The sequence below is a fragment of the Antechinus flavipes genome, chromosome 3, assembly GCF_016432865.1.
Source record: "Antechinus flavipes isolate AdamAnt ecotype Samford, QLD, Australia chromosome 3, AdamAnt_v2, whole genome shotgun sequence".
Taxonomy (NCBI): Eukaryota; Metazoa; Chordata; class Mammalia; order Dasyuromorphia; family Dasyuridae; genus Antechinus; species Antechinus flavipes.
Window position 1 is genome coordinate 259156296 of NC_067400.1, and position 23070 is coordinate 259179365.

General features: G+C 33.0%; 1 protein-coding gene across 1 annotated transcript in view; it reads left to right on the forward strand.

Moving 5' to 3' along the window:
• Nucleotides 1-23070, forward strand: part of LOC127553902 (amine oxidase [flavin-containing] B) — an 88496-nt gene that overhangs the window by 47174 nt on the left and 18252 nt on the right. The window contains exons 4-7 of the mRNA XM_051984991.1: nt 10655-10759; nt 14198-14289; nt 19312-19453; nt 20892-21041. Of these exons, the coding sequence (XP_051840951.1) occupies nt 10655-10759; nt 14198-14289; nt 19312-19453; nt 20892-21041 (489 nt within the window). The remainder of the gene's footprint in view (nt 1-10654; nt 10760-14197; nt 14290-19311; nt 19454-20891; nt 21042-23070) is intronic.

A 23070-nucleotide genomic window follows, 5' to 3' on the forward strand; every position in this document is an offset into this window, starting at 1 on the left:
TATCAGGGACATCAAATACATTCAGATAATATTTTTGAAAGAAGGAGATGAGTCTGGAATAGAAGTCTGAGAGTAGCTCTGGCAGTTTCTCAGGGATGAGCAAAGCCCAAGCAGACCTTGAGTGATATTGTGGAAGCAGCACTTTCAAACCTGCTTTGCCCAGGAACTGAGTAGGCACCTGTGCCCCGACCTAATTGGCTTTTCCTTTTACCCTGGCATTTGATGAAGAATGTAAGACTGAATCAGGAAGAATTAAGTCAAGGATAATAACTGATAAATTCAAGGCTAGAAATATAGTTCTGGATTCAGGTTATTCCTACTCTGGTGAATAAATTATTGGATAAATTACACCAGAGAAACAGTGAAGAGAATAGCAGAGTAGTTAGATGGTACTGTGAGAATAGCATAGGAAAATAGTACAATTCTAGAAAGGTAATTGGCAAAAAGAAGGAAATGTGTCACAATTAGAGGTAATTTCACTCCTAATACAGCCCTGTCAGAAGAATTAGCAGAGAACTCAGGGATTAATTATCCATTCTGGGTAAGGAAATCTGTGAAGGGGCTTTTTAATAAAAGAAGTGGGATGCAGAAAATTATTAGCCATTTTTGAGGGCTTAGAAAAGGATGTGGAAACCAAATTATTAAAAACATAAAGTGGGGGATTATGAGAAATGGATGAGTATTTATTTGGCTTCCACAGTTATGAAAACTAATTTGGAAAAATGGAACTTAAATTAGAAAACTCAAGGCTATCAAAGAATAATCAAGGGTGGAAATTAGTTATCTTCCCCCAAAAGAATGTAAGCTTCTTGGGGGCAGGGACTAACATTTGTAATCTGGAGTGATGGCCTGAGATTCAAAAAATCTTTTGTTTTCTGTCCTTAACCCTCCTCTGTTCCTTCTCCCTCCTAGCATGGAAGCTCCTTTGGGGTAGGGACTGGCTATGTAATGAGGGGTGGAGATTCATGTACAAACTTCTGTAACATCCAATTAATGGGGAATCTGGGAAGGGACTTGTGCTTCAGGATAGGAAATAAAATTCTTCTTTGGAGTTTCAAAGGTATTCTACTTACTAGGCATCCATTCTTGCAACACTGCAAAATAAATCTTTCCTGCATTCAAAAAAGAAGAGGAGAAGGAGGAGAACAACAAGGCATCTCTAATATAGATCTCTGTTCTCTAGATCTCTAGATAACTAGATCTCTAGATTTATATTAGAAACATAACTGATTTAGATTAAATGTTCCAGTTGTTATGGATTAGTCAGACTGTTTGGTAATGACAAAAGACAATAGGTTCTGATTATCATGTCATTTATGATTCAGAAATTGTTTTAAAAATCCTTAGAATAGGTGAGAACCTATTATGACAAAAATACTTTTTTTCTTATTGTGATATTGTTTTTCTGAATATAAATTCTCAGTTATCCAATGTCTCTGGAATAGTATTCTCTGGATTTCCGATTAATCCCTTTGTTAGCAAGGGAATATTCAATCAAATGGATTCCCATTAGTTACATATGAGGCTTTGTGATATTTGTAGAAAGTATTAGAAGTCACTCTCTGTGGTGTTTGTGGAAAGGAGTAGGAAGTTGACAGTATGCTTCTGAAAAGAAAGAAATACTGAATGCATCAAAGTCTTGAACTGAGAAAAATCCAATAGATGGATTTAAAAGATGATTCTTGTTTGATTATTGCATTAATAAGCTATCGTTCATGTTTGAGGCATTATATTTTAAGGTGTTCCAGTAAATGTAGTTAAATTAAGTTTCAATCTGTTGCTTGATGGTGTAAGAGGAAACAAAATTGTCATTTTTAGTTTCCTTTCTACTAATGACAATGCATTATCAAGAAAGTCAATTGATGTGTATATGAAAAATTTCCAAACTTTGAAATGGGGTGTGTGTGTGTGTGTGTGTGTGTGTGTGTGTGTGTACAGAGAGATATATAGAGGAAGATAGACAGAAAGAGAGAGAGAGAGAAAGAGCCACATATAAAGCAAACATTAGCTTTATTTCTCCTCTGTGGCAACATCATAGTGGCCTTATTAACAGAATGAACTATAAGTAAACAGCTAAATGGTAAATAATCATCATAACCAACATTTATAGATTATATTAAAGTTTATAAAGCACTTTGCACATGTTATCTCACTTTATTCTTATAATAACCTGAGAGGTAGGTACTATTATCATCCTCGGATGACAAAATAGAAACAAATAGAGGTAAATAAGTGATTTACCTATCATCATATAGCAAGTGTCTGGGATAAGATTTAAAGTGATTGTTTTCCTAGCTTTAAATTCTTGAGCTCTATCTATTGTACCATCCAGATGCCTGGTTTTAAGGTTTAGGAATATTTTCCCAAAAGTCTTCCAGACCAGTAACATCTAAGACCATAAATCTTTTCTATGATGCATTCACACAAGAAGTCTGAAGACCTAATTTGAAACTTAAGTTTCCTCATCTGTAAAATAAGAGGCTTTAGCTTGATAGCCTTTTGAGGTCCTTTCCAGCTATATATATATATATATATATAGTATCCTATGATATATAGGATATATATGTGTGTGTGTGTGTGTGTGTGTGTGTGTGTGTGTGTATATATATATATAGTATCCTTCCAGGCTGTATGACCCTGTGCAAGTCACTTAACCCCAATTGCCTCAGCAAAATAATAATAATAAAAAAATAGAATGTTAAGTTCAGGTCCTTGAAGGAGGAGGAAGTAAAAGGGGGTAATTCTGCAAGAAACTACCATTAGTTCAACCAGGTTGCATTATTTTTAATTGATGGGTCCATCATCTCAACACTGAATCACATGAGGACTGTTGTTTTTAAAGAGAGGTGGCAGTTTGTTCCCCAGCCACATTTCTGGTGACATAAACAAGGAGACTGAGGAAATTAATCTTGAAAAGCCTTCACTGATCAAGTTTGAGACATGGAAGTTATCCTAAGTTTTCAGAAAAGAGTAAGTAGTTGTTCAGCAGGAGGAGATATCCAGCTATGAGAGAATATAGTCATATGCCTTTCTTCAAAAAAAGGGGAAGGAGGGTTTGGTTTGCAGGGTTTTTTAAAACTTTCACAGATTTTTAAAATAGATTCACAGATTTAAAAAATAGAATGTTGAGAAAGCCTCAACTAAGCTCATATCATATTAATCTATTTTTTTTCATTCTTTAGAAGGAAAAACTTCAAGGTTGTGGTCCTCTTAAAATTGAGGGTCTGGGAAATGTGTGACCTTAGTCTCCAGAGGTTAAATCAGATCTGACTTTTCCCCTAATAACCTCAGAAGTACCAAATAAGTACCAAATAAGGTGAATTCCTAAAAACAAAGAAATCTTGAAGACAATTATGAAGGATTTATCTTGACTACTGCCAATTCTTTCTAAAAAAAGAAAGAAATTTGTATAACTAAATAAGGATTTCAGAAATGTAGATTAAAGTCTTTTAGGGGTAAGAAGAAAGAAAATAGCTGACTTCAAATACTGAAAGAAAAAAAGATGTTTTAAAAGTATTTGTAGTTCCTGGGGGCTAAGATCAGTGGAAAGAAGTGAGTTTGACAATCTCTAGCCATGGAAGGAGAAAAAAATTGGACTATTCAGGGATCCAAACAATGATATTATATTATCTCATTAATATTATAGTCTTCCTAAAGGAACTAGTCACCTACATATATTTATGAAATATGTTCCTTTAGACATGTCTACACTTATTAGGGATATTTTAGGATGCAAATCAAAACTTTTCAAAAAAAAAAGTTATATTGATGTGTCTTCTTTCTATAGTATAAATAGATACTTTTACCTACCCCCAACTATGTGAGAAGTATTTTGTAACAAAGTAAATTAGTTAAGCAAAATGAGCAAAACGGGGAACTCAAATGAAAGTGCGTGCAACATTCCTCTTCTTAAGCACCACCCCACACTATTTTTTAAAATTTTAGATGAACAGAATTTCTTGTTCTTTAGAGGAAACTAGAGGAAAGAGTAGGAAAACTCAGTGGCAAGTGGAGTTGAGTGTGCCCAAAAATGGAGTTCTGGGAATCAAAGGAACAAAAAATAATAGTCCAAATATCATACCAGATTCAGGTGCTTTAGTCAATAAACTAACTCAAGAGAATAGGTCAGACCAAGAAAGATGTGGCTGAAAGTAGAAAGAGAAGAATAAGTAGGAAGGAAAAGTGTTTTGAGTAATGATGATTTTCTCCATTACAAAGAGTCATCATATGTCTAGCTAAAGTTAACAGAATTGCCTGAAGAATTTTCTCTTCGTAATTTTAAATATATTTCCCCAACAAGATTTCTTCTGTTATGAAATATTTAGTTTCAGATTATTTGTAAAACATCACAGTGGAGTTTCACTTTGGTCATAATTTCCAATCAAGTTTTTCCTCATTTCACAAACTCTATAAAAGGATAGATCCTATCTTCCTGATGACTTCTTTCCATCTCTTCCAAGGGTGTCAAACTCTCCATGACTTAACAACTTTCTGAGAGCAAAAATTATTTTGCAAAATGTTTTTGGATTTTCTTGTGTTTTATGATATTCAACAGTATTGTTTTATTTTCTTCCATCCCTAACCCTCATGGTGCATATATACATGTCACACCTTCTACACAGAGATACATTCCCATAGAACAAGTAAGGATGAACTTGAGGCTAGGTCTATGTCTAAATTTTTCCAGCCATTTATCCTCTTCTATTTGTTGTTTAGTCATTTCAGTAATGTTCAACTTATCATGACCCCATTTGGAGTTTTCTTAGCAGAGATAACTAGGGTGATTGGCCATTCCCTTCTCCAGCTTGTTCTACAAATGAGGAAACTGAGGCAAATAGAATTAAGTGACTTACCCAAGCCCATTAAGTGTCTGAAGCCAGATTTGAATTCAGTAAGGTCTTCCTGACCCTAAGCCTAGCACTTTTATCTGTTGTACCACCTAACTGCTCCCATTTATTTTCTAGTAGGAGATAACATTCCCATGGGATACTCAAAATTCTAGACATAGCAGCCTAATTTTTTTTTTTTTTTTTTTTTTTGCTGAGGCAATTGAGGTTAAGTGACTTGTCCAGGGTCACACAGCATAGCAGCCTATTCTTAAGCAGTCTTCTAAATATCCAAAAAAATAAATTCAATGACTCACCTGTTACTTCTTCCCAAAAGAAATATGTTTTCTAATAGACAAGTTCAATATCTCCCAATTCAATGACTTTCTAGTTTTCTGAAATGATGTTTTTAAATTCACTCAAAAGTCATAATTGCCTTTGCTATGAGTCTCAAAGGGGATAAACGTAGTAAGCCTTCTAAATCATTTGCCTTCCACTGCCATTTCTGTTACTAGAGAACTCCCATCATCTGTTATCCACTTCATTCTTGTTACTCAACTATTAATAGTGTAGGAAGAACACACCTCTAATTCTTGTCTTCTCTGCTTCTAGTCTAATCTTTCTCAATAATTTTTCTCAATCCTACCTCTTTCATTTTGCACTCAAACTCTGTGGATCACTTCTATTGTACCCCCTGGAATTCCTATTCCATAAAAAACTTCTTTCATTTTGGACTTTTTCCTTTTATATACTTTCCATTGATTTGTTTTTACTGAAACCTCAGTTTCTTCCAAGTTATATTGCCTTCCTGGTCATACTCTCCAGGCATGGAGTGCATCTTCTTCCCTATATACATCATCAGTCTTTGAGAGTGATTCAAAATATTCTTGCTTTCTAATGTTACTTCCAGACCATCTCCTTGCCAACATCACTCAGCAAGCACACCTCCTTTGTTATCCAAACAGTCAGTAAGCATTTCTAAGTATCTCTTGTGTGCTGAATATAGTATTAAGTACTATAGATAGAAGGAAAGGCAAAAAACAAAACAAGAAAGCAGTCTACTCTCAAAGATCTAATGAGGAAGACAATAGGCAAACAACAATGTAAAAACAAGATTTATACAGGTTAAAATGGTGAATAAATTCAGAAGGAAGATCCTAAGATTAAGAAAAACTGGGAGAAGCTTCTTACATAAGTGGAGAATTTAGCTAAAACTTAAAGGTTGCCAGGAGATGAGGAGTGAGAGTTCCAAACATGGGAAACAATAAAAATGGATTTCTGTACAAATGAAGTGTTTTATTCATGGAACAAGAGGAGTCTAATGTCACACTAATCATAGAGGACATGGACAGAAAAGAAGATACAAGAAGACTGGAAAGGTATGAAAGGGGCAGGTAATGAAAGATTAAAAAAACCAAACAGGATTTTATATTTGATCATAGAGATAATAGGGAGTAAGTGGAATTTGTTGAGTAGGGGGATGACATGGTGAGATCAATTTAATAGCTAAGCAAAAGATAGGCTGGAATGGGGACAGATTTGAGGCAGAAAGACCAACCATAAGATTATTGAGGTAATTCAGTTATGGTGATGGCATTGACCATATTCAAAATTGTCAAAAGAGAATAAGTAGGCCTGAGTATCTGGGATGATGATTATACTTTTGACAGTAATAGGGAAATTAGGAAAGGGGAAGAGAGCAAAGATGAGATCATATCACATGTTAAGCAGATATGTTGATTTTAAAATATCTATAGAATATCTAGTTTGATATGTCTTAATAGGTAAAGGAAGATATAAAACTAGAGATGAGAAGAAAAGTTAAGCTAGATAAATAGATCTGAAAATCATCTCCATAGATATGATCATTGAATCCTTGAATTTTGTTAAGATTACCAAGTGAAATTATAAAGAGAAATAAAAGAACTCATGACAGTGGCTTTGAAATTTATTTTATTAAAATTGATCATATAAGGGATTCTTCACCTGGAATTCATAAATTTTTTAAATAATTAAATTTTAAATTTTATTTTTATTTTGTTAAATGTCTCCCAATTACATGTAAAACATTTTTATGGTGATCATAATTTTAAATTTTAGAATTCCAAATTCTCTTCCATCTTCTTGTACTTTTCTCCTCCTTGAGAAGGCAAGCAATTTAATTTCAATTATAAATGTGAGGTCATGCAAAATATAATTCCAAATTATTACAACCATGTTGTAAAAGAAAACACTAACAAAATAAAATAAAATTAAGTGTTTAAAAGTATTCTTTAATCTGCATTCAGATTTTACCAGTTCTCACTGTAGAGGTGGATATCATTTTTTTCATCAGGAGTCCTTTAAAATTGTCTTGGATCACTGTCTTGATTAGAGTAATTTAGACTTTTACAGGATGTTGATGATTCTTTCAATGTCATTGTTACTGTTTAACAGTAACACTTTGTTTCAATTCATATAAGTCTTCCCAGGTTTTTCTGAAACCATCCTGCTTGTCATTTCTTATGGCACAATATATGACATCAAAATCATATGCCATAACTTGATTAGTCATTCCCCAATTGATAGACATTGCTTCAATTTCCAATTCTTTGTCACCACACACACACACACACACACACACACACTGTTATAAATATTTTTGTACAAATAGATCCTTTTCTCTTTTTCTGTGATCTGTTTAAAATACAGACCTAGTAGTGGGATTTCTGGATCAAAGAATAAGTAGTATTTTATAGATTTTGGGAGTAATGCCAAATTATTTTTCAAAATGTTTGGATATTGTTTAGATATGGTTTTATTTGGGTGAAAAGTATTTTCCAATTGTACTCATATAATTCTGAGTTTGATTGGCAGGTAGGCTTCTAAACATTTTTTCTACAATTTTTTTGTTCTTATCTGCTCTTTTTACTTTTTAAAATTTACATTTCTTGCTGAGTTTTGTTGATAGTATATAGAAAGGCAAACTATATATGTGGGTTTGTTTTGTATCCTGCAACTTTATAGAAGTTGTTTACTATTTCAACTAGTTTTTTAGTTGATTCTCTAGATTTTGCCAAGTATAACAGCATATCATCTGCCCAAAGTGATAGTTTTGTTTCTTCATTGCCTATTTTTATCGCTTCAATTTCTTTTTCCTGTCTTAATAACTATATTTTTACATAAACACTTTCCTTTGTAAACCTATGTATGCACTTCATCCATTTAAAACTTTATTCTGAGAAGGGATTCATAGACTTTTTACTAGATTTCCAAAATGGTTTATGTCAAAAAAAGTTAGGAATGAGTGTTGTCTTCTGACCAAGAAGTTCTCTTTTTTTCTTAATTTAATCAATTTATTGATTAGGATAACTATCAATCGATATACTGATGGTCAGTGTTTTCTCTTGATAACAAAGATACCTAATGGAGACACTAAATACCTTAAATATTATTTTGAAAGTGAATATCCTTGACAGGAGAAATCAACCATGGTGGGTGAACAATTAATGAGAAGTTATGTTAAAGTCTCCTGCTGAGAACAGCTTGATCATGAAACTCAGCCACCTCCAGTAATTTGGACAAAGGAATCTATCTCTAGATAGTCTGTTTGTTTGTTTGTTTTTATAAGTTGAATTATGCTAATCCAAAGAAGGGTACAAAAACATGGATTTGAATTCATGTAAATTCTGTTTACACTCTAAACAGAAATAAGGTGTCCTAGTTGAGTGAGGTCCCACCCAAGATCAAAGAACATGTTCCTAGAGGATTGGGGCAAATTTCCGGCAAATCTATCAGCCTTGTCCTTCAGATACTAGGTGACTGACATACAGAAGTTGGTTCCTAAATGAGGAAATACAGATAAAAAGCCTTATTATTTAATGATTGGTTATTAATAAAATAGAAAAATAATAACTTCTCTTGCTTTGCAAATAGGATTCTGATGTCATCTGTGAAAATCCTTTTTCCAAAATTATGAACAATCTAAACAATTGCCAAAAATTGCCAAAACCAAACAACTGCCAATATAATGATCTTTTCTCTGACTTCATCCTTTTTGATGTCTTTCTTATACTTGATAACTCTTATGAATAATGTCTCCTTTTTGGGTTTTCAAGACTGATTCTCTTCATACCTATCTAAATGCTCTTTTTCATTCTCCTTTGCTGATACATCATCCATATCATATCCCAAATCTCTGATCTGGGGCTTCTTTGTTTATATTAACTCTTGGTTATCTCATCAGCCTCTATGGATTTAACTATATCTCTATGCCAATCAGTCACAGAACTACATAAAGTTTGGGTCTTTCTTTTGAGATCTAATGCTATATCCAAGGTTATTTAGTGGGCATTTTGAGTCAGATGTCATGCAAGCATTACAGATTTATTATGGCTAAACCAGAATTCATTATTTGTTCCTAAAATCCCATTTTTTACCTATTTTTGTCAGGGGTACCACTATCCTTCCAATATCTTTCACATCCTTTCACAACCTTTGGAGTCCTCCTTGATTTCTCATTCTTCCTTACCCCATATATCTAATCAATTATCAAATCTTATCCTCCCTTTATGAATTTGTAAGTCTCTCTCTGCCTCCCCATATTAGCCCATGGCTACAAATTGTGCTAGAAAGGATAAGTTGAGAGATTTATTTGCACAGAGAACCTAATGTAAATCATCTCTAATGAAGAATAACAATAATCATTTTCATGGGTGGGAATTATAAAGTACTTCTTTCCTCACGAAACAACCCTGAAAAATAGGTAATAAACTTATTTTTCCTGTTTTTACAAAAGAGTGAAATTACTTGCCCAATACAACCACTATTCTTACTATACATTCAAGGCTTTTCTTAAAAATTATGATAGGATCCATATCTCAGGGTTATACCTTCTCCTTCAACTAGGGTTCATTATACTCTGGATCTCACCTGTCCTCCTTTATTGGCAAAGCTTATTGGCCACCTAAGGACATAAAAACCCCACCCAAATGGAGTCAGGGGACTGTCATATTTGGTGGCTGAGGATCATGAGAGTCATCATACTTTATCCTGCTGACCAAAAGCATTTCCATATTGATATGGAGAAGAGTTGTGTAGACGCCAAGTGCCACTATAGTCTTGTTGCAGAATTTTAGAGCAAAGTAAGCTTCATTTTGTTAATTGTTCCATGCCTTACAAGGCATTTCATTACAATGTTACTTCATCCCCAAATCATACCTGAATAGGATGCTGGAATCAGGACTGTCTTTTTGAATGATTCAAAATTCTGAATCCTGAATGATTCAGGAAATTCATGTGGCTGTCACATTGTAGTGGGAACATTGATAAAGTGTCTCCAAAATAGGGTAATGAGGAGAATGAAAAATTCAACCCTCATTGTATAGATAAAAAAAATTAAGCCCCAGAAAGGTAACTTAAATTGATATTTTACAACTAATTAGTAGTGGCAGAGCAGGGCTGGCTACTAATCCAATACTATATTCTCCCACTAAATTTTGTTCCCTTCAGCCTGTCCAAAGAGTTCTATGAAAGTAAATTTGCACCTATTTATTGAGTAGTAGTACAAAACATTAGGGTAAGACAGCAAAATGGAATCATGAGACACAGTTTCTCTCTTTAGAAAATTTAAAATCAACAAAAAATTCAATTAAGTAAACTCTTATAAAGCCCTTATTATGTGCAAGGAATTATGCTTGTATAATATCAGAGAGACAATAGGAAAAAAAACTTTATGTAACATGTTTACTAACAAAATAGAAAGATTTCATTAATATAAACATATACAAAGGAATAAAAGATTATAGAACATTTTGACAAAGTGGTCTTTTTTTTCTTATGTGTTACAGGGCAAAAGTTATCCCTTCAAAGGTCCATTTCCTCCTGTATGGAACCCTATTGCAATCTTGGATCATAATAACCTATGGAGAACGATGGATGAAATGGGAAAACAGGTATGGATGTTTGATCTTGGGTAGCTAAAGGGAAAACACAAAGTTCGACTATGTTCCTTTTTATGTGATTTTATTTCCTTTCCACTCTTTATAGAACTCCAAAAAAAGGAAAGAAAAAATTTAATGCACAATAACTATTATAAAAAGTTCACTTCTTTTTAAAAATTACTTAAAATTCTCTGTTCCTGTGGTGCTAGCAGAATGTCACTGATTCAGGACAAACCAGACCCAGCTGATACTTCACCAAATCTTTATTCTCCTTATAGGCTATAATTACATATCTCTACACAGAGCTTATTTTCAATTCAAAAAACATTTTTCTTTTTCTTTTTAATAATATTTTATTTTTCCCAATTATGGATACAAAAAAAGTAACATTCATTTTTTAAAATGTTGCATTCTGAATTATTTCCCTCCCTCCCCTTTCTCATCCTTTTCAGAGAGTAAGCAATTTGATATAGGTTATACATGTGCAATTATGCAAAATATGTTTCCATATTTAAGTTAGGAAAGAAAACAGACAAAAAAACCCTAAAAATAAAGAAAAAATGTTTTGCATTCAGATTATATTAGTCCTTTCTTTGAAGAGGGATGGCAGTTTTCATCAGGAGTACTTTGAAATTGCCTTGAATCATTAATTCCCAATTGATCATCATACAATATTGCTGTTACTGTGTACAATGATTGTCTCCTAATTTTGCCTCACTCTTCATCTGTTTATACAAGTCCACGTTTTTCTGAAATCATCCTGCTCATCATTTCTTATAGCACAGTTTTCCATTACAACAATATGCCACAATTTGTTCAGCCATTCCCCCAGCTGATGAATATGTCTTTAATTTCCATTTTTTTTCCACCACAAAAAAGAACTGCTATAAATATTTTTGTACTTATAGATCCTGTTTTTCTTTAACCTCCTTAGGATGTGACCTAGCAGTGATAGGATCAAAGGGTATGCACAATTTTATAGCCATTTGTGCATAGTTCCAAATTGCTCTCTAGAATGTTTGGATCCATTCACAACTCCACCAATTGTACATTAGTGTCCTAATTTTTATACATCTCCTCCAGCATATCAAGAAGCACATACATAAGGTCCATCATATACTAAGTGGTATACTAGGTCCTGGGAATAAAAACAGGAGAAACTTCTTTTCCTCAAGGCATTTACATCCTATAAGGGGCTATGACATGATTAATAATACATAATAATACATAATAAAACAAGATAAAATGAGAGACAAAAGAGAGTTCCCCCAAAAAATACTTTAAAAAAATTAGAGAGGGGAGTGTTCATGGAGGCCATGAAAAAGACTTACTTTTTCAGTATGGAGTATAGCCTGTAACGGGAACCCAGAGATGGAAATTTGCCTTCAGTAAACAGATAGTACTCTTATTCGGTCTAATATGTAGGTAGAATATGTAAAGAGAATTAGATTAAATTAAATTTGAAATGTAGATTGGACCAAATTGAGAAGATGGCACAGTGGATAGAGCACCATTCAAATCCAGCTTCAGACACTTATTAGCTGTATGACCTTGGGGAATTTACCTGACCTATTTGCCTCAGTTTCCTCATCTGTAAAATGAGCTGCTGAAGGAAATGGCAAACCATTCCAGAATCTTTGTCAAGAAAACCCCAAATGGGATCCAAATGGGATCATGAAGAGTTAAACATAATTGAAAAATGACTAAACAACAAAACTCATTTAAGCCGACATTTTCATGGGCAAATTTGGCTCTTCTTTGGGCATATATAGGGAAGCTTTGTATATTTCCTTTCTACCAATCATTTCTTTATTAGTCTAATCCGATAGAGACTGATTTTCAATTAGAATTAGACATCATGTCTGGGGACAATCCATTTAAAGACAAGATTTATTATAAGAAAGAAAAAGTTTCATCATGAATTTAAGAGTTCAGTTTATAGAATTCAATAAGTAGAATTAGAAATGAATGCAAAACAAATAAAATCATAACAGTGTAGGCAACAATTTAATAATTGTTAATAATTAATAATAACAACAACAAAAATATCTCATAAAAAGGGAAGTATGATATAATGAAAACTTTGGCAAACAGTGGCCCATTAGGCTGAATTTGACCCATTGTACCACCCCTTAAGAATACTTTTACAAAATTGCATTACATTTTAAAATGTAAAACTATTCTTAGTCTACAGGCCAAACAGGGAGCAGGCAAACTAATGCACACATGCATGTATACATATACATATATTAACATACATATGTACATGTAACTAACATGCATGTATTTATGTGGATACATACAGATGGGAAGGGAACAGATCCAGCTAAACACACACACACACACACACACACACACACACACACACACCCTTTCATTGCATTAATGCAGGTGGAATATCCAGTTAGAAAAATCACCTCTATCAATGGAGATGAGCAACAATTCTATAACTTATGATCTGAGAGAATTGCCTGGGAGTACTCAGAAGTTAAATGAATTGTTCCAGTTCATGCCATCAGAATGGAGCAGCTTGGTGGCTTGCTCTGGAGTCAAGAGTCCAATTCCAGGCTCAGACACTTATTAGCTGTATAATACTGGACAAGTCACTTAATCCTGTTTGCCAAAGTCCCTCATCTGTAAAATGAGTGGGAGAAAGAAATGTCAAAACACTCCAGTATCTCTACTGAGAAAACTCCAAATAAGGTTTCAGAGTGTCAGACATGACTGAAAAATGATGTAACAACAATAAATATCATCAGTATGTATTAGAGTCAGAATTTGAAACCATGCTGTCTTGAATTTGAGGCCAATTCTCTCTCCACTGTACCATACAATTATGTTTCTTTCTTTCTTTCTTTCTTTCTTTCTTTCTTTCTTTCTTTCTTTCTTTCTTTCTTTCTTTCTTTCTTTCTTTCTTTCTTTCTTTCTTTCTTTCTTTCTTTCTTTCTTCCTTTCTTTTTCTCTTTCCTTCCTTTTTCCTTTTTCTCTATTTTTTCTTCCTTCCTTTTTCCTTCCTTTTCTTTCTCTATTTCTTCTTCTTTTCTTGCTCCCTTCCTCTTCCTTCCTTCCTTTTTTCTTTCTTTCTTTCTTTCTTTCTTTCTTTCTTTCTTTCTTTCTTTCTTTCTTTCTTTCTTTCTTTCTTTCTTTCTTTCTCTTTTTCTTTTATTTCCTTTTCTTTCTACCCATCTCTCTCTCTCTCTCTCTCTCTCTCTCTCTCTCTCTCTCTCTCTCTCTCTCCATCCATCTATTCATCCATCTATTTAACTATCTATCTACCTACCTTCATATTAAAAAACATTGCAGGTCATTTATTTATACTGTCTCCCTCTTATCTAGTTGAACTTCATGGAACTGCATAGGACAGACATATAACTTCATTTGTGTCCTATAAGTTAAAATTCAGTTTAACTGTTGGCCCCAAATAAAAGATTTTTACACTTTTCTGCATAGATTCCAAGTGATGCTCCCTGGAAAGCACCTCTTGCAGAAGAATGGGACTCCATGACCATGAAGGAGCTATTGGATAAGATCTGCTGGACTGAGTAAGAAATAACATTCCAAATAATACATTTTTATATAGCAATTTAATTCAACATGCTTCTATTATATGCTGGACATAGTCATTATATAGAATACTAAAGGATATGTTGCCTGTCCTTAAGAAGATTACAATTTTATTATGGAGATCAGTCAATCTATATTATACAGGATGTCCCAAAATTTTAGTGCTATTTTAAACTATTAAAACTTTTAATATAATGGAATTATATATATATATAATATTTTATATACATAAATACAGACATATATATGTATATATATGTATTGTGTGTGTATATATATATGTATATGTGTATGTATATATATATATATATTTATATATATTTATATACATATATAAAACTTTTCTAAGTTACAATAAGAAAAGTACTTGGAACAAGTCAGAATTACATTGACTTTTTTCCATGAAAGTTTATTAGAAAAAAAAAGTTACACTGACAGAAATAATTTTCCATTTTGTTTTGTCTTTTTTTTTTTTTAATTTTAACCCAAGACTGTTGGTCAGATAAAATAAGCGATAATTACTCTCAGAAAATCACACATTTCAGACATGGAGACTTCTTGCAATCCCTCATCAAGTATCTATTAAGCACTTATACTATATTAGGCATGTACTGAGATGTAGGGATCTGAAAATAAAAATGAAACAGTCCTTGACTCAAAAGGCTTCTATTCTTTCAGGAAAGACAACATGTTTACACATAAGTATATAGAAATTTTATATATGGTATTGAGTGGGGACAAGGGTCAAGGTGGGAGAAACCTCAGTTCAATGAAGTGATTTGGCCTAAGCCGACCTTTTACATCTTTCCCAATAGATAAAATTCTTTTTATATTCAAGTTTAGTAGGTATTTTGTGTTTGAAGAAAAATATTTAGATTTAAAGATAAATCTGGACAAAGACATAAAGATATATACCCAAAGCAAGCATAGCTTTAAATCAAGACAAATGAACTAAACTTTGAAACTTAAGAGGGGACCTAAAGATATTATTTTATTTTTCTCATATAAGAACAATTTTAAAGTTGGAGAAACTGGTACCAAGAAAAGGTACAAAAATAATTTTAATCTAGATCCTTTAACTTCAAATGTAATGCTCCTTTTCACTACAACCAATGCTGCTAATGACAAAAAAGTCTTCCATAGACCAGTAAATTCAACTGAGGTTTGCAACTTTTGAAGTCTAAGTTCAAGTTACTTTCCAGAATGGACAAATTAAAAAGTCTAGCAACAATGTAGTAGTAGTTTGATGGTTTTCCCAGCACCTATCCTTTTCCTCTTTTGTCATCTTTCCCAATTTGATGGCTGTAAGGTAAGCCTCACAACTGCCTTAATTTCATTTCTATAATTAGAAGTGACTAAGAACTTTTTTCTTTTGCTAAGGCAATTGGGATTAAGAGACTTGCCCAACGTCACATAGCTAGGAAGTGTTAAGTGTCTGAGACCAGATTTTAACTCAAGTCCTCCTGACTTCAGGGCTGGTACTCTATCTACTGCACTACCTAGCTACCCCTAAGAACTTTTCCAAATAGTTGTGTTAATAACTTTAGTTGCTTCCTTTGAAAACTGTCTATTCCTAACCTTTCTTTCTTTCTTTCTTTCTTTCTTTCTTTCTTTCTTTCTTTCTTTCTTTCTTTCTTTCTTTCTTTCTTTCTTTCTTTCTTTCTTTCTTTCTTTTTATCTATTTATCTATCTATCTATCATGAAATAGCTCTCTTATAAATTTTAATCAGTTTCTTATATATCTTAGTTATGAGACTTTTTATTAAAAAAAAATAGCTTATAAGTCTGAAAGCACAATTCAAAAGCATTATTTCCTTAATCAATCACCTGTTCCTCCTTTAGTGTTAATTATCTAGTTACAGTGAGAGAAGCACCAGGTTTACAGTCAGGAAATTTGTGCCTGAATTACCTTCTAGCTGTATAACTTTGGGAAATTCACATTAACATAGTGCCTGCTACATGCCAGGCACTATAATAAAGTGTTTTACAATTATTATCTCATTTGATCCTCACAACTTTGGGATTTGCTATTATTATTATCCCATTTTACACTTAAAGTAACTGAGGCAAGCAGAGTGATTTTGCCGAGCTAATGTCTATATTCAGATTTGAATTCAGGTCTTTCTGATTCCAGATCCAGTGCAATACCCACAGCACCACCTAGATGCCCAAATATGAATGATGAGATTAAAATGAGGATAATGCTATTTGACCGTCCTTCCCCAAAAGTCGGGAAGTAAATCAGGGAAGACATAGATTTAGACAGCTACACCATCACTTCTCATGTACCTTTTGCCCTCTGGCTTCCTATTTTGCATTCTCCATTTCATAGCAATATTTGTAAAAGGCAAAGAACAGGTAATTTATGAGATTAGATTAGAAATCTGCCTGATTAGGTTAGTGGCTTTAAAAGTGAAAGTGAATTTTGGGCTTCATCTAGAACAACTTTTGTTTTTATAGATTAGAAAACTGAAGCATAGAAGGAACAAAGGGACTATCTTAAAAGTATTTTCAGCTAATTAATGATTCCCATTGGCAAAGGGCCTCTTTTTGGTGTACTGAAACTTGCTCTAATGTGTATATGGGACTAGAATCAATAGATGTATCCATAATTGCTAACATATATGGAGTTGTGACAAGCTGACAGGTTGTCATGTTTGATTCTTTTTTGTTATGACCTCTCTACTCCAAACCAAAAATATTGCTAGATAGCAGATACTTTTAAAATTTTAATTTAATTGATTTTAAATTAATTTTATCATGAGAATTTTTTAATCTCCTGAAGTAAATAAGAATTAGCAATTGCTGAGCACTCTCCTGTCAAAGAAAAAAGCTTGTCATCCATCAAAAGAAAATACCCAAACATTCATTTGGAATATTGCAGCGAAGTAAACATAGCATTTGCTATAGTCTTCTCATCACTTATTGCACTGGCATCATTTAAGGGAGCAATAAACAAGGAGAACACAGCAATGCAGGTAATATTGTTAAGAATCACAACATTTGCAGTCATAGCAGTTGCTCATTTGGTAGCATAGTGGTAGGTTTGATAAGAAACAGAGGCAGTGTATAAGCCCATCCTCAGCTCCACAGTGGATTAGATGTATAGGATTTTTCTTGGAAAAAAACCAACAAGTCATACAGAGAAAAGAGAATAGGGAAAGATTTATATTGCAAAGTAGCTTCTATAATGTTTTCCCATTCTTTCATTTGTCTTGAGTGAGAAGTGCCCCATTTTAGGAATTTATAGGTGACAATTGTGGAGAGTAACTTATAATAACCGAGGAAACACAATCTGAGCTCTAAGATACATTAACAAAATAGATGTAACAAAAAACAAAAAGTCATCAGATTCCTTAGCCAGTCCAAAGACCCTGGATACTGAATTAGACAGATTTTAATGTATTAAGAGCAATTAATCAAACAAGACCAATTAATTAAAATAAAGCAACTAACACAATACAAACCAGAATACAAATGGGATGTCTAATTGGAAGAAAGATTTTCCAAGTTGGGAGGGGGGAAGAGTGAGTTTCAGTTCAGTTGTTTGAAACAATAGGTGGCTTATATTATATAGTTGCCCATGGATTTACAGAAAAACAAGATGGACAATAATACATGTGGAGTCAAGATGGAGTGAGATAAAATCTGATTGGTTGTCTCTATTCTCACCCCAAATTAATTCCATTGTGTAAATGGCCTTCATCAATATTAGGTCTACTTTCTATTTTTCAGATGTGGCTCTCTTCATTTGAGCTCTCTGAGGACAGAGACCATGATTCTGTTTTTCTTTTTACCCCCACATATAGCATAGTGCTTCTCAAATTGTAAATGCTTAATAAATCACTGTGGACTGTTTCATCACAGGGGATAAGTGTGAATAGATGTGGACAATGGTGATGGTCAGTATTTTATAATTTGTAAGAGAAAACAGGCAGGACATAGGTGACCAGCAAAGGAGATGGGTTGGTAATGTAATAAGAATGATAAACTACAGATAGACAGCCTGAGGCCTACAATGATACATACCCCTGATATATTAAAAAAAGCAGGGGAGGTTTGCAGGATGATGAGTGTATAGATGGCGAGTTACAGAAAGACATCACTAAAAGCACAAAAGATAATAAGGTCCTAATTTGCAGAGGAAATTTCAGAGACATCTCCTACCTCCAGCATCTAAGGTGTTTACCTTTGCTTCAGCTAGGGGATCACATCTCTTTGAAAGGACAAGTTTCTTGTTTTTCTGTATTACCTTCCTGTACAGCTGCTTCAGAGAAGGGTCTGGAAAATACGTCCAGAGCTAAGAGATACAATGTCTTGTTTGTGCAATTGCAGGAAGACCATTGAGACATGGAGGAATAGGGGTAATAACATCTAAAAAAGACTGGAAGAGGTGGGTGAGTGAAGGCTAGACAGGGAAGGTTTTTGAATGCCAAAGAGAGGATTTTGTGTTAAATCCTGGTAATTAAAAGGAACAACTGGAGTTTGCCAAGTATGGGGGTGGCGTTATGGGACCTGTGCCTCAAGTGTCAGTGAAAAGAATTGTCATACTGTGGGAACTGAGTGTGGACCACAAAATAGTATTTTCACGTTTTTGTTTACTTGCATTTTGTTTTCTTTCTCATTTTTTTTCTTTTTGATCTGATATTTCTTGTGCAGCACGATAATTGTGGAAATATGTATGGAGAAATCAAACATGATTAACATATTTCTTGCCGTCTAGGGGAAAGAGTGGGAGGAAAGGGAGGAAGAAATTTGGAACACAGCATTGTGTAGGGGTGATTGTTGAGAATTATCCATGCATGTGTTTTGAAAATAAAAAGCCTCATTAAAAAACAAAGAAAGAAAAAAGAAAAAGAATTATCATACCAAGTAGTGCATTGTTCCATCCATTATACTATGATGTTTCTCAAATCACATAACTTTTCCTGATTTTGGTCTTCTCACCTATAGACAATAGGATGATTGGAGTGATGATTCCACTTTTGTTTCCTATACAGATCTGCCAAACAGCTTGCTATTCTTGTTGTGAACCTCTGTGTCACTGCTGAGCCACATGAAATCTCTGCCCTGTGGTTCCTGTGGTACGTGAAACAGTGTGGGGGCACAACCAGGATTATGTCAACTACCAATGGAGGACAGGTACCTACAATTGTCAACAGATATTTCTAGTTAAAAAGGCACTTCAACATGAAAGAGGAGAGCATACACAGAGTAAGAGGCAGAAAAAGAGAGAAACAGAGGAGACAGACACACAGAGACATAAACAGAAACAAGGAACTGGGTACTATAATAAGTTGAGCTATCTTTTAATTTTAGAAAGTCAGCATTTGTTGATAGGCATTCAAAATAACAAACTGGAAGTGTAATCTTAAAATATACATACATATATGTATATACCTATATATATATATCTATATACACAGATATATATATACATATATATAAATGCATTAATTTTTGCAATTACACATTTGGAATCAATGCAACCAAAGATTTTTAGAAAAATGTAGAATATTTATGAAGGTTTAGAGCAGGATGACAGTAAGAACAAAATGTAAACACATTGAGTACATTTTTGCTAAGGGTTTTTTTTAAGTTAAGAAATTTGTACAATTTAAAATATAAAATTCCTACGAACACATTTTTATAACCTTTAGATAACTTCAAATATTGAGGAGTTTTTTTAACCTTATTGTTTTCTTTTTCAGTGTCTAAAATAGTTGGAATTGTTGCATGTTTTTGTAAATTAACTATCCCAAATTAGAGCTCTGAGGCCTCAGAGATGTCAATAATTTTTTGTTGTTGTTGTGGCCGTTGTATTGTTGTTCTTGATGATAATGATTATGATCAATCATTCAGTTATGTTCAGCTCTTTGTGATCCAATGAACCATAGCCTTTTCTATCCTCCACTATCTCCTGAAGTCTTTCCCAACTCATTTGTGGTTTCCATGAAACTATCTATCCATCTCATCCTCTGACACCCCCCTTTCCTTCAATTTTTCCCAACATCAGGTCTTCTTCAATGAGTATTGTCTTCTCATTATATGACCAAAATATTCAGGCTTTAGTTTCAGTGTTTGGCCTTCCAGTGAATAGCCTGAATTAATTTCTTTCAATTTTGATTGATTTCATCTTCTTGCTGTAAAAGAGACTCTTAAAGGTCTTCTCCAGCACCACAATTCAAAAGCATTGATTCTACAGTGCCCAGCTTTTCTTTTTAATCCAACTTTCACAAACATACATTGCTTCTGGAAAAACCATAACTTTGACTATCTTCTCATTTTATGTTCATTTCTTTCCCTCAACACCTCTCTGTTCTTTTGCCTGCATTATAAAGTTTGCCTGCATTATAACAGTTTATTATTTTCCTCCCTGTCTTACATCTGACACATTGTCAGTCAGTCAATCAACAAATATTTAAACACACCCCTGGAAGGTAGGAGAAGAAAACAAAATGAAAGTTGAAAGGATGGTAATTAGAGCAGTTATTGAGAGGAAGAAACTAAATATTCCATTTCCTTTTCCTTCTGTCCCACTTCTTACTTACTTAAGACTTACCATATCTTTATTTTGCAGGAAAGGAAGTTTATTGGAGGTTCTAGTCAAGTTAGTGAGAAGATAATGGAACTTCTTGGAGACCGAGTAAAGTTGGAAAGTCCTGTAGTTCACATTGATCAGTCAGGTGAAAATGTTATTGTGGAGACACTGAACCATGAGATATATGAGGTAATTTAAGCATATATTTATTTAATAATTTATTTATGTGATTCAGGGTTGCACAAATGATTTCTAAGAGCCAGAATATATTCACTAAGAACAAACTATGCCAAAATGTTTGAATCGATTCATAGTTTCACCAACAATGAGTTAGTGTCTCAATTTTTTCACATGCCCTCTAAAATTTGTCACTTTCCCAATCAGTCATTATAGCCAATTTATTAGGTATAAAATGACATCTCAAGGTTGTTTTAATTTGCATTTCTCTAATCAATAATGATTTAGAGCATTTTCCCATGTGACTATCAGTTGTTTCCATTTTTTCACTGAAAAATTGCTTGTCCATTTATCAATTGGAAAATGACTCATATTCTTATAGATCTGATAAAATTCTTTATATACTTGAAATATGAAACCTTTATCTGAGAAATTGTCTACAGTAATTTTTTCCTAATTTTCTGCTTTCATTCTGATCTTGGCTACATTTGTTTGATTTGTACAAAACCTTTTTTTAATTTAATGAAATTGAAATTATCTAGAGAGAGTGGACAATCTAGAATTATATCCAAAGAGTTATTAAACTGTATATATTTTCTGATCCAGCAATACCACTATAAGGTCTACTTCCAAAGATGATTAGGGGAAAAAAGAATCTTTATATTCTAAAATGGTATAGCAGCTTTGTGATGGCAAAGAAAAGGACATTGCAAGGATGCCCTTCAACTAGAGAATAGCTGAATAAATTATAATATATGATGGTGATAGAATACTATTATGCTATAAGAAATGATAAACTCAGTGATCTTAGGAAAACATGGAAAGACTAGCACAAAATAATAAAGAGGAAAATGAGCAGAACTAAGAGAACATTGTATACAGTAACAAAAATAATGTTTTAAGAACAACTTTAAGCAAAAAAGTTATTTTGACTATTATAAATACCCAAATTATAAAAATGACAGTATTTGCATCCAGAAAAAAAGCTGATAACTTAAAATATGTATAGAATAGTTTTGCACATATATATATATATATATTTTTTTTTTTTTTGCATGTAATGGTAGATATCTCTAAGTTGGGGGTGAGAGGAGGAAGAAAACAATTTACATTCTAACTTTATATGTTTAAAAAGAATAGCAATTTGTACTAATCAGATTTGCATTTTCATGTGCAATCATCTTTTTGTTATACTATGTTATAGAAATGCTCGTTTTGTTCCATAAATTTTAAAAAATAAAATAAAATAATGCCAAATGAATACAATACTTTTAAAAATTGTTATTAGACTAGAAGATTAAGGGGAATATTATAAACATATTTCTGAATTTCACGAAGCATTTAACAAAAAAAATTAATATATAACTATATATAATTAAAATAGATTTTTAGCTGATTGAAGCACTTAAGAATATTGATAATGAATTTAAGCTAAAGGAAGATTCATAGACTCCTACCAAAGGATTATCTCTGTATTACCCAACACGTTTATCAATATTTTGGATGAAGATATAGCAAATTTTAAAGATGCCCTATTGCAGGAAGAAATAATTAATTCATGAAACAGCAAAATTTGGATTTTTGAAAGATGTTAATCTATAGTAATGATTGGGCTAAAACTAATAGGAAAAAGGATAGAATTCTTTGATTGGGCTTTTAAAAAAAAACAAGCAAAGAATCTCTAAACAAAGAAGAAGTATATTAACAGTAATTCATAGGGTGGGAAGACAAAAAACTGGAAGCTAGTGAGTAGTCCATGATATCAAAATGAGTTAACATTCCAACTGTTGTAAACGGAAATATTAGTGTACTTATAGATTGCCATACTATAACTATGCAATGAAAATGAAGTTTCTGTAAATGTGAGAGGTAAAATTCTTTGGTCACTATATTTTGAACTGTTTGGTACACAATGGAGATATTCTAAATTCTGATATAGTAGATACTTACAAAGGAAAGTAACCTGAATAATGAAGAAGCTAGAAACCATATTTTATGAGTAACATTAGAAGGAAATGAATATGTTTATCCTGAAGAAGAA